This window comes from Gigantopelta aegis, chromosome 15, assembly GCF_016097555.1.
Source record: "Gigantopelta aegis isolate Gae_Host chromosome 15, Gae_host_genome, whole genome shotgun sequence".
NCBI classification, from domain to species: Eukaryota; Metazoa; Mollusca; class Gastropoda; order Neomphalida; family Peltospiridae; genus Gigantopelta; species Gigantopelta aegis.
The window spans coordinates 19,891,834-19,905,009 of record NC_054713.1 but is presented as its reverse complement, the minus strand read 5'-3'; the positions used below and the strand labels follow the sequence as shown (position 1 = coordinate 19,905,009).

The 13,176-nt window shown below is 37.8% G+C and overlaps 1 protein-coding gene across 1 annotated transcript in view; it reads right to left on the bottom strand.

Annotated features, from left to right (window-relative positions):
• LOC121389705 overlaps window positions 1–13,176 on the bottom strand; it is a 210,274-nt gene that overhangs the window by 27,777 nt on the left and 169,321 nt on the right. Inside the window, exons 63-64 of the mRNA XM_041521356.1 lie at window positions 12,937–13,089; window positions 3,704–3,884 (exon numbers count right to left, since the gene is read on the bottom strand). Of these exons, the coding sequence (XP_041377290.1) occupies window positions 3,704–3,884; window positions 12,937–13,089 (334 nt within the window). The remainder of the gene's footprint in view (window positions 1–3,703; window positions 3,885–12,936; window positions 13,090–13,176) is intronic.

The window sequence follows — 13,176 nt, the reverse complement described above, 5'->3', positions numbered from 1 at the left end:
AGTCTAAAACATTTGTCAGATAACTGTAGAGTCAAACTTTAGGGTCTCAAAAATTACAATACTCAACTCAGAACTGTATAATAAACTTTCTGTAATCGTGAAATTTGTAGGTTTTAATTTCTGAAGGTCTACAGGTCATGACGTAACCGATTTGACCATATCACGCAGCATGCAAGTGCTTAATATAAATGTATTTACTGTTAACTGTTCAATGTAGTGTGTCCAATAATTATAAAGGACTTGAAATTTAAAAAAAGTTTCAACCTTTTTTGTTGTGGTGGTGAGCAGAATAGTTACACTGGTTATCTCTAAAGCCAGTAGATCGAGGTCAAATTCATCCAATCAGCAGCAACGTTATTAATTGTTAAGTCTAAATACGTGCCAGCTCAGGCTCAGAGCCGGTTTATCCTACCATGCAGCACTTGTAGCACGTGCTACGGGCCCTGCACTTAACGGGCCCCGTGGTGATGTGTACATTTATTTTACCCAGGCAATTTTTCCCCCTCTCCCCAGGGGGTTGCAAAATATATATCCTGGGAAGGCGGTCCATGGATCCTTAAAAAGGCTATGCTCAGGCTGCCAAATGCTCAAACGGTGACATCTTTTATTAATTTTCTGGACACAGTACGTACTGCATGAATACTCTTAACTTTTTATACATATATGGGAGTTAAAATTCATAATTTTTTATTCCTTTATTATTATTTATTCCATAAATGTTTTATAAAACACTATTTGGCAAATATCACTTTAATAAAATGTTTTTCTCCTTAATTGTTTTTTTTTTAAACTGATATTTTCCAAATAGTTTTTAAAAAACCCCTCATAGTGGCTTTTGTATGTTTTTATCTTGAATCATGAACGTGAAATGATAAGCATCAAAACATGAAAGAAAAAAAAAGTTTTTATCACATCAGTGAAAAAAAAACAAATTGTGTATAATTAACATATGGAATAAATAATAATTATTTTTAAAAAACCCACAATTTGGCAAATATCGTTTTTTAAAATGTTTTTATAATTTTTACACACCCCTCCCCCATGATAACATCACATGGAACCGACTGACAATTTTATTCCCCCTCACCCCACCCCCGCAACACAAGACTTTTACCCCAGTTCAAACCCGTTGAAACCATGCTTCTTACATAAATTGGGCTCAATTTGGACCATGGGTGTAATAATTAGATGGATTTCACTACATCATGAAAATATTTCTAAGGGTATAATATGTTATAGTATATGATTAATAAAGGACAATAGTAAAAACATTTTAACATTTGGCTGACAGGCAGTTTCATTTCTGACAGACTCAAATTGATTGACATACATGTAGGTGATTATGTCAGACATCTGGGCCCTAAGATCAACTTTAGTGCATAGGGTAGCTATGCGCCTCAGGTAATCTTAGGGCTAAGATCGCTTCATGGAACGGGGCCCTGAAACTTAATGTTGATTTTCCAGGGCTGAAACTAGGGTCTGCACCTTTAAATTCCATTATTCCCATTCATTAAGTTCAGGGCCTACCCTGGACACTTAGCTGACAGAAAGAGACAGGGATGTGAGAGGGGCTGGAACAAAAATGCTTACTGCGGCCGGGGTCCAGGGGGCGCTCAAGGGCCCCTGAAGGAAAATTGTTGTTTACAACCCCTGACTGGCCTTGGTGGGGCAGTGGTTAAGCCATCGGACTACAGGCTGGTAGGTACAGGGTTCACAGCCCGGTACCGGCTCCAACCTAGAGCGAGTTCTTAAGGGCTCAATGGGTAGGTGTAAGGCAACTATACACCCTCTTCTCTCTCACTAACCACTAACCAACTAATAACTAACCCACTGTCCCGGACAGACAGCCCAGACAGCTGAGGTATGTGAGACAGCGTGCTTGGACCTTAATTAGATATAAGTACGAAAATAAGTTGAAATGAATGAATGCAACCCCTGGAACTGCCAAAAATTACTAACAAATCTAAACTGGTTATAACTTATAATATAAGGCACACATTGTAAACTTGAAACCGTGAAAACATGCAAATGAACCTTGTATGGTCAACAGTATTGAAGATTATGTTGTTGTTTTTTTTAGACGAAATAAAAAAGCGAATTTACGCGTTTCCACGTAGCTCTGACATCCCTAAGAAGAAGAAACCCATTTCCCCCACTTCTAAGGCTACCCTGGCGTTCTGATAAAGCAGTAAGATCAATCAGATTGTGACTATTCTAAACAACACAAAAAGTTAGAGCACATCAATTTATTAATCATCAGCTATTGGATGTCAAACATATTGTAATTCTGACTCGGAGTCATCAGAGGAAACCAGTTACAACACAAAGTCGTATACATGTATGCTAAGCACTACTCATAATCATTCCAGGCAGTGCACCACGACTGGTATATGAAAGGCTGTGGTATGTGCCATCATGGCTGGTGCATATAAAAGATTCCTTGCTACTAATGAAAAAAATGTAGCAGGTTTCCTCTCCAAGACTACATGTCAAAATACCAAACATTCAATAGACGATGATTAATAAATCAATATGCTCTAGTGGTATCGTTCAACAAAACAAACTTTTAAGTAAAGTTTTGTTTTATTTAATGACGGCACTAGAGCACATTGATTTTTTATCTATCATCGGCTATTGGACGTCAAACATATGGTCATCCTGACACCTTTTTTTTATAGAGGAAACCTGCTGTCGCCACATAGGCTACTCTTTTACGATAGGCAGCAAGGGATCTTTTATTTATTTGTGCTTCCCACAGGCAGGATAGCACAAACCATGGCCTTTGTTGAACCAGTTTATGGATCACTGGTCGGTGCAAGTGGTTTACACCTACCCATTGAGCCTTGCGGAGCACTCACTCAGGGTTTGGAGTCGGTATCTGGATTAAAACTCCCATGCCTCGACTGGAATCCGAACCCTGTACCTATCAGCCTGTAGTCCGGTGGCTTAACCACTGCGCCACCGAGGCCGGTAAACAAACTTTTAGAACTGATAATGTGGGACGCGCAAGGCACCATAATCATTATTTTATACCTTATAATCCACAGCAATGTTTTCTCTACCCATTCTGGGGTGGGACGTAGCCCAGTGGTAAAGCACTTGCGTGATGCAGTCGGTCTAGGATTGATCCATGTCGGTGGGCCCGCCCACTGGGCTATTTCTTGATCCAGCCAGTGCACCACGATTAATATATCAAAGGTCATGGTATGTGCTACCCTGTCTGTGGGATGATGCATATTAAAGATCCTTTGGTACAAATGGAAAAATGTAGGTTTTCTCTCTAAGTTCAAGGGGCGGAATTTAGTTCAGTCGGTTGAGTGCTTGCTTGAGGTGCTTGGGTCGCAAGATCGAACCACTTCGGTGGATACATTCAGCTGATTGGGGGTTTTCTCGATCCAACCAGTGCACCACAATGGGACAAAGGCCGTGGTATGTGCTTCAATTTGTGTCTGTGGGAAAATACATATAAAAGATTCCTTGCTGCATTAGAATTTTTTTTAGCGGATTTCCTCTGATAACTACGAGTCAGAATTACCAAATGTTTGACATCCAATAGCAGATGATTAATTAATCAATGTGCTCCAGTTGTGTTGAAACAACTTTAACTACACATACTTGGTTTAAATAAAATTTAATTTTGTGGGTATATATACATGACTGCCTCCTGCACCTTCCATGTTATCAATTCCGGAACAAGCTTTACCCGATATTTTACACGTCCACCTGTTATCAATAAGACAGTTGCTTGACTTGAGACGTCCATGTGATTCAATTTCAGACTCATGAAGGCACATCATCCCCCGACAAATATCTTTCAGAATGGAAAAGCGAAAATCAAAGTCCAGCTTCACAGCATCATTGGCCAGCAGGTCATCTAAGCTTCCCTAAGATATATATATATATTATCTTTTATTAGATTTACATTCATCGGGGTATGAAAAAAAAAAAAAAAAAAAATCATCCGCAAACTGCAAATCGGCAAAGTAGTTCTCACAGAATTTTGCGGATGATTTGTTTTTGTTCCTACCCAGATGAACATAAAAGAAATAACAGACAATATTTATAATTAAATTTCAAACATACATACTAATAATAACATTAAAAGTTTGTATTTTATTTAGAATTATTTTTTGTTTTTTCAACAATAAGGCTCAGAGTAAGACAAACTACCAATATAAAGATATGCCATTCAGTGTTATTTATAAGTTCATCGAGAAATGAACAAACTCACGTAGCTACAATGGGAACATGTTAAATTGTAATGAATGTAACTGAAATTTAATTATCAATATGAAGAAAACAGTTTTAGAGCAACTGAAACAAACTTAAGATAGATTAGTCAGATGGGCAATGAACCCGGGAACATTTTGTTTTCAAAATCTTGATTAGTGATATTTCCAGTCAATTGAAAATTGTTTATTGGTTAATGTTTTAAAATTGTGCCTGATAGTTAAGACATAGATAAATTATAATCTTTCTAAAATATAAGTGGCATGGGATTTTCAAAGATAATAAATTATTACCCCAGCTAAACTTAAAACAGCGACTGAAGTTATGTAGGGACCATCTCACAAATTCATCCTAAACGAATACCCAACATTTTAAATACTAGTGGAATACGAAACCACAGATAATGAATGATCTCACCTATTATGTACAGTGTTTTTTCATTATAAAATATATTTATAACCTTTAAACAGCAGAACATTTCTTAGCACTGACAGAATTTATATTTGTTTTGGCCAGATTTCTTCTCACTACGGTAGGTTGTTAATATTCCAACCCTTTTGGATTTGGATCTGCAGCTGTAGTGGTGTAATTTCAAGTCACACTCTGTAATGTTAACCCCATTTGTTTTACCAATTATCTTAGGCATATGGTATGGACTAAACTGTAGTGGACCTCGCTGGCTGTTGTATCACATTTTATTGGCTGTAACAGGCCAGTGGAATTATAATTTTCCATAACTTCTTCATCTGTCTCCTCTCCACTCGGGCGAGACGTAGCCCAGTGGTAAAGCCAGGCCTTGGCCTTAAGTTTTTTCAGTGATAGCCCACCGTGCTACCAGGTTATAAAATCTAGTAGCCCTCACTAAAAATTGGTAGCCCAATAACTTTAAAAAAAAGAGAAAAAAAAAACCCAAATCATTTATTTTTATTTAAACATGTTGTTTTAGGGTGGTTCTTTTTAACATTATGAGCATATACTGTGAAATATATATTTACACACACACACACACACACACACACACAGCCACACACACAGCCACACACACACACAGGCACACACACAACACACACACGCATGCACACGCACACACACACACACAGTCAGACCACATTCATCCCAAGGTAACTTTGTCGTTATATTGAAATTGTTGTTCTATCGAAATTGCCGTGATACAAACATGTTTCCAGTGTTTGAGATTAAAAAATTTGGGTAGTATCCCACTTGGATACTAACATTTCAAAATCTGGTATCCCACCTGAGAATTTAGTATCCCACTTAAATGAAATTCATATATTACATCATAACAAAATTGGACGACATTGTTCTCGTTCCCAGTCTATTGCTATGTTGCTATTGCTCCAGTGTAGCATTAGACTGGGTGCGAGCTTGAAAATATTGCTACTCAACTTCACCAGTAAATGATGACTTTCACTGTTTCAGCGAAAAATAAAAACGCAGGATTAAAAAACCCAACATTATATGGTATCCCAGTGGGATACTGGGTTATTGAAGTCTGGTATCCAAAATTACATTCTGGTATCCCCGGGATACCGGGATACTGTTAATCTCGAACACTGTGTTTCGGTTTAACACCACCGGCTATTGGTTGTGAAAACGTTTGTAATTTTGACAACCTTCTTTTATATGCACCATCCCACAGACAGGATTGCATTAGGTATACCAGTTGTGGTGAACTGGCTGGAATGAGAAATAGCTCAATAGGTCCATGACGGGTACCAACCACAGACCATTATTAAATATATTATTATTAATCAAGGCGCATTCACTGTCATTTTAATCTTCAGACATCTACGATTGGTACCTTCTTCGATTATAAAATGTCATAAAACTAGTAGACTTCATTGTTCAAAGTTAATCCTTTAATTGAATGACTAAAGGCTTATTTTCAAAAGCAATACACGTCTACAGATTTAGCTGACATTGGTAACTCGGGACATCATGTGACACTGTCGGCTCGCAACAAGATCAAACATGCCAAATGGCTGGGGGCTGTGTATACTGCCAATGTGCTATGGCATCTCTGATTATGTAATGTCGTTGTAAAGAATTGTTTTCCGATGTCGGATGCACGTTTGTTCCTAATTTGCTCTGTCGGTGTCAGAAGATGTCAAGTCCAGTGTAATGAACAGAATAACATTGGTGTACATTTGTTCCCGACAATTTGTGGTCAGATGGTGTAAATGTCGTAGTAACGAGGTCTGACTGTGTGTATATATATATATATATATACACATACACACACACACACACACACACACACACACATATAATTATATTGGGCAAAACATTTTTTTTTGGGGGGGGGGGGGGGGGTTAAAAGTTAAATTTGTAATAAAATTATTAATAACTATGAATTATACAGTTTAACCCTATTATTATCCACACGGTTCAACATAACTGAATTTATCCTTGACTATTTCAATGTAGTTTAAATTTACAACTATGTAATATAAGTCGCCATGTATATTGTATATACACATGTATATGTGTGGCTGCATGACATAAGGTGCCACATGGTCAAAAAAAAAAAAGAGGTGTTTTTGAAGGAATAAGATAAAGCACATTCTACAGAGCAAACTTCTGTTTTAATTATGAAAATCGGATGCAAACTTTCCGAAATATTGAACTTTTTGTACAGACAATTATGATTTTTTCCAAAGGACCATCTTTGCGAAAATGAAGTCCGAAGTTTTACACAAAAAACCTGATTCATTATTGCTTGAAATCTTCATTAATAAGAATAATATATGCCAACCAAGTTATTCTGTACTCTGTAACCATGTAATATTTGTTTTAACAGTATATGCCATTGACAAGAATTTCATGTTGAACCTCCATTATACATTCCCCCCCCCCCCCCCCCCCCCCCCCTTTTAAAAAAATAAATAATAATAATTAAAAAAAAAAAAGAGAAAAAAAAAGCACTATCCACCATCAATAAAATGAGAAACTATCAGTACTCACACCAAATATGAATGCTATGACTAGACAGGAATATTTAGTCAAACATAAGTCAATAGTTCTCCAGCTTTGAACATGTATACAGTATGAGCCCGATGACCACCTCGATTTCAGTAAATAGAAATGAGCACAATAATATCCACCATCACTATGAATACTATGACAAGACAGGGATATTTAGTCAAATATACATTTAAATTGATAGTTCTCCAGCTTTGAACATAAATAAGTTCTCATATTATGAGGTTGTACCACGGCCAGTGCCTCGAGCCTGACGACCACCTCGATTAAGAGCTCTGCTCCTGCCACGTCCACGTTTCGGGGGAGGGGGAACATCATCCTCACTGGAGTCACTTCCGACACCGTCGGCAGTTGTACCACGGCCAGTGCCTCGAGCCTGACGACCACCTCGATTAAGAGCTCTGCTCCTGCCACGTCCACGTTTCGGGGGAGGGGGAACATCATCCTCACTGGAGTTACTTCCAATACCGTCAGCAGCTGTACCACGACCAGGTTTGGGAACTTGGGGGAAGCGGGGCTATAGTATCCCGACTTTCCTCAGATGCAAACTGACGAATTTCATCATACAGATACCAGCGACGCTTGGCATCCAACCCTTTTGGCTTAATCTTGTTTGGCATGCTACCAGGAGGAATTTCACCTTTGAATAAGTCAATTTCCTTTGCCTCACTATCTGCAAATTCCATAACTGTCACTTTATTATCATGGAATGTTAAGTGATGGTACTTCTTTATGCCAACAAGTTTCCTGAAGTAAGTACCAAGATAATGTGTCCAGTCAAATGTATCGACAATCACTTCACCACTTTCATGTCCACACAACTGTGCTATGTTAACATTTGATGAAGCATTAACAACTTCGGAAATTTCGGCCAGGCAGTTCACCTCTGTCTTCCTGAAGAGCCTTTTCACTAAACCAAAACACCAGTCACAGCTGAACTTTGTGTGGCCAGTCAGCAGGAAAGAGATTTTCACCGATCTGTGCCTACCAGTCAAGACTCGCCAAAGCAAATACCACATCATCACCAAATTTTTATTTTGTCCTGCACAGTTATCTGCATGCAGATGCACATCTGTTTCTCCAAGGCCATAGTGTTCGAAGAAGTGATGGAGTAGCGAGATCACGCAATTAGCACCTTTGCCGGTTTGTACACTTTCGTCAATAAGATAGTTAATTTGTTTTGGAAAAGCTTCACAGCAGACACCAAAGAGTGCACATTTTTCTTGGGGTCTTAAAGAAAATAGGTCCAGGTTGCAACGGGTTACTGGGGTAGTGACCTGCTGTGCAAAGTCAAAACTGTAGTGCATCAAGCCATTGTACGAACAAATGGGATGAGGGCCAAGTACACTGCCAGGTAGGAGATTGACTAATACTTGCTTGGTGATTCCAACATATAGGTTACGCTCATGCTGGCTCTCAAAGATGGTCTTCTGCCTCTCTTATTGCACTACTTTTCTCTTCATCAGGCAAGTTCACTGATCGCGTGATTTTATATAAGTTTTTTTGGCAGAACCAACATAGGTCAGTGGCAGGGGACGCATTGTTGAAACAAAATGGAACAAGCTTTTGCCCACAGATGTTGAAATGTACGTAATGCAACTTTTCGCATACCAGTCAGTTCGACTGCAGCACAGTACTTATCGTACACTGTACGCTTGCTGCAGTTGGAGGGCAGAAGCTTCAAATCGGTTCTCCAGTGCCTAGGGGCACGGCCACAGGCAGTATTATACAGTTTATCTCTGCATAGTTCAAATTCAAAATCCACCACACAGCTCTTGATTTCGTCCAACTTCAGTGCATGACGAGGTACTGACTTTGAATTTTATGGGCTCGTGGCTGGATACCGTTTTCCTTGTAGTGCTTCATCAGGTTGTTTAGCTTTTTCTGCCCGATGTTGTGAAGGTATTTAAATGTATCTCTCTGCAAATACGGTGGCCATGAAATAAAAATCTGTTCGGTGAGCCTTACGTTCAGTTTGCACCTTTTTCCGCGATCTTGAGGTTGATGCACTAAGATGCATTCCACATGAAAGTTTAGCTAGAATCGCAACATCTAGTTCCTCACGTGTCAACTCCATGAAGCTAAGCCGAACATTCTGCAGTTCATCAACTGTAAACTGAATGCTACACGGTTGGCCGTCGTAATACTTGCAACTGCATTGGAATTCTTTTTCCTCTTGTAGTTCCGGATTGAGCTGCAGACCCATCCCATCAACAAGATTTTCAATTGTACATTGCTGAAAAGCATCTTCACTTTCAGCTCCACCTGGAAAAAACAATAATAAGCTAATAAATAAAAAATAAAAAAATAAAACAAGCTTAACTCGCACGTTACTGGATTTACAAATATCGAACCAATGCATTTTGTTATGGAAGACAAGTGTTTAAAAAACAAAACAATAAAAAATGTGCATAGCTCCCGCGTAAAATGAATTTCTAAACAAATATTGCACCTACCTAATAACATCAATGAAAACAAGTGTAGTTACATCTTGCTCAATACTATCCTCCATAAATAATCCCAGGTGTTTAAAAATGGAAACAAAATGAGCATAGCTCCCACCTGGTGTTTAAAAATGATTTTAAAAAATGAGCATAGCTCCTGCGTAGTGTTTAAGAAGGGGAAAAAAAAGAGCATAGCTGCTCCATAGTGTTTAAACTTCTTTTTTTTAATGAGCAGTTCCTGCATAGTGTTTAAAAAAGAAAACAAATATTAGGATAGCTCCCGCGTAGTGTTTAAAAAGAAAGAAAAAAAAGAATAGCTGCCTCGTAATGTTTAAAAAAAATTTTAAATGAGCAGTCTCCACATGGTGTTTAAAAAGGAAAAACAATTTGCATAGCTCCCGCGTAGTTTTAAAATCAGAAAAAAAATCAGCATAGCCCCCGCATAGTGTTTAAAAAAAACAAACCGAGCATAACTCCCGCGAAGTGTTTAAAAATTAACAAAAATGAGCATAGCTCCCGTGTAGTGTTTAAAAAAGAAAAAAAATGAGCATAGCTCCCGCAGTGTTTAAACATGAACTTTTTTTTAGCATAGCTCCCGCGTAGTGTTTAAAAATCAAAAACAAATTGGGCATAGTTCCAGCCAAAATTGGATTTCTAAACAAATATCACACCTACCTAATAACATTTTAAATATTGTTTTCTAGTTACATCTCTAGCCTGAATCATGCACATGCCATAAATAATTCTAAGTTTTTAAAGCATATTAAAAATTGGGCAAAGCTTCTGCATAAATTTGATTTCAAAATGAATATTTCACATTATAAGTATTGCCCCTAAATGGAAAGTAAAACTGCCATCTGGCCACCCCAACCCCAAAAACAGGCACAGGAAATAGCCACTATATCAAACATTAAAAAAAATATTATAATAATTTATACATTGGGGGTATGGGTGGGGTGGGGGTGGGGGGGGGGGTGGGGGGGGGGGGGGTAGGGGTAAAAAAAAAACCTACCCAATCCTGCATCTACCTCTGTGACTGCATTTCTGAAATCAAATGACGAAATCTAATAGCATAATAATGAAAACAGATGTAATCAGATATCGAAATATTAAAAATACTCACTTTCATCTTGTGTAGTCTCCAATGATGGTGCCTCCATTTCGCCTTCACTGTCGTTTGATTCGAAATCCGGTTCTGACTCACTCAGATTTCTACTTACAAAGTAGTCCATAATAATGTCTTGTAACACATCGTCAGAAGCAATGTTTCTCATACTGGCATTGATGTTTAACAGCGAATTCAACTGGCGAGCCACCTCAGATTCCTTTGTCATTACACATGCTGGTCTCACGGGCGCCGCCATTTTTTCAATTGATATCGTGAATCGAGCAGGCACTTGTTTTTTTTACATGTTCGTCTCAATTTAGCTCGATTTAAATACGTTTCACGTCTCGCATTACAACATACACAGTCTTAGTACTACTTCAAATGCATTTTTACTTCATAAATTGAACAGATGATCGCACGTTTTTCTTATTTTGTAGTTTGGGAAAAAGTAATTGTTGAATTTTGCCACGGAAATTGTCTCAATGCGCATTACTCCTACGTGACAAATACATCTGCGCACTTGCTATATTTAGAAAGTAGAGTTCACGACCTTTCCAGTGGTATGCAATACTTGGCGTTGAAAAGTCCAAGATTTATAATAAACTCAGCCAAATAAGTGATTAATTCTTGCGTAATTAAAGACAATTAGAATTTGACAGGTTGTACACAATCACCAAATAACATGTTTTATTGTTTTATTTTTGGAAAAACTATGTATTAGTATGAAAGTTAAGTTGTTTTAAAAACTGTTTGTGCTAAAAACGAAAAAAATATTTGTTTCATGTATTTTATTATAATTGGCTGTTACGCGATATTACAATGCGCGACATCCGGCACCTTTTGTCGTGCAGCCACACATATAGAAAAGGCCTTGTAAGTTGTTAAACTTGTACCTGATTCTTTTGTTCTTTGTAGAATAAAATATGTTTTCAATCAATCAATCAATAGGTAAGTTAATAAAAACCATATGAAGCACACATGTAATAACAAGTACGTAATAAATGTGACCAATCAATGAAGTTAATATTCGAAGCGATGTCATAACATGGAGTGGCTTCCCCAGTGTTATACAACATCACTTACCAAAATGTTAGAAATGATGTCATTTCATTATATTCTTCTAGTTATGTTTGAAATATTTTGACATTATTCATACAAATTTTACGAAACTCGTGTCAGGATTCATGTATTACCTTTACTCTCGCTTGGGCAATACAAGAATCCTGACTCTCATTTTGTAAAATCAGTACAACACACAATCTCTATTTATTGTACCGGCCTCGGTGGCGTTGTGGTTAGGCCATCAGTCTACAGGCTGGTAGGTATTGGGTTCGGATCCCAGTTGAGGCATGGGATTTTTAATCCAGATACCGACTCCAAACCCTGAGCGAGTGCTCCGCAAGGCTCATTGGGTAGGTGTGAACCACTTGCACCGACCAGCGATCCATAACTGGTTCAACAAAGGCCATTGTTTGTGCTATCCTGCCTGTGGGAAGCGCAAATAAAAAATCCCTTGCTGCTAATCGGAAAGAGTAGTCCATGTAGTGGCGACAGCAGATTTCCTCTCAAAATCTGTGTGGTCCTTAACCATATGTCTGACGCAATATAACCGTAAATATAGTGCGTCGTTAAATAAAAAAATCTTTCTTTCTATTTATTGTATATATTCCTAATAACGAGTAAAAACTGTTATTCCTACTTTTGCTTTCATGTATTAATCACAAGTTGTCTTACAAAATACTAAGTTATGTATTTTAATGTTTTTAGATCATTCACTATACACAAATCAAGTATCATTATTCAAGAAATTGCTTTATAACTCATATGGTTAAAAATATCTTGGTACATATCAAAGTGATACGTCCTCAGAAAGCGCGTTTCTAATTAGTATGTACTATGTTAGTATTCTAAAGTGATAACTCTGAGTTGGTTTCCCTTTCAGCCTAAAAGCAATTTTAATGCAGGATTTTCAATAATTTTTACAAAATTAAAGTAGTCTTGACTGGAAATAAAAACGTAAGTAATGTCATCTCCTAATATTTGACTACAACTTGGGCAAAAAAACATGTTTGGTCTGGCTTTAACTTCACTTTATTCTGAAGGTAACCTATAACAAAGTGAAACTGAATCCAGTTGATAAACCGTCTTTACCTTCGGACAAACCTCCAGCAGCACGCAGACGTTGGGCTCGGTCAGGCAGCACCCATAAAACGTGACGATGTTCTTGTGTTTTAATGTGCTCATGAGAACAAGATCGTTGAGTACGTCGTTATTGGTGGGATCAACGGAAGCAACGTTGAACTTCTGAAAAACCACAAAATCAACAGCTACATATAGATTTGAGCTACATCATTTGGAACTCACCAAATATTACTGATTAATCAGAACTAG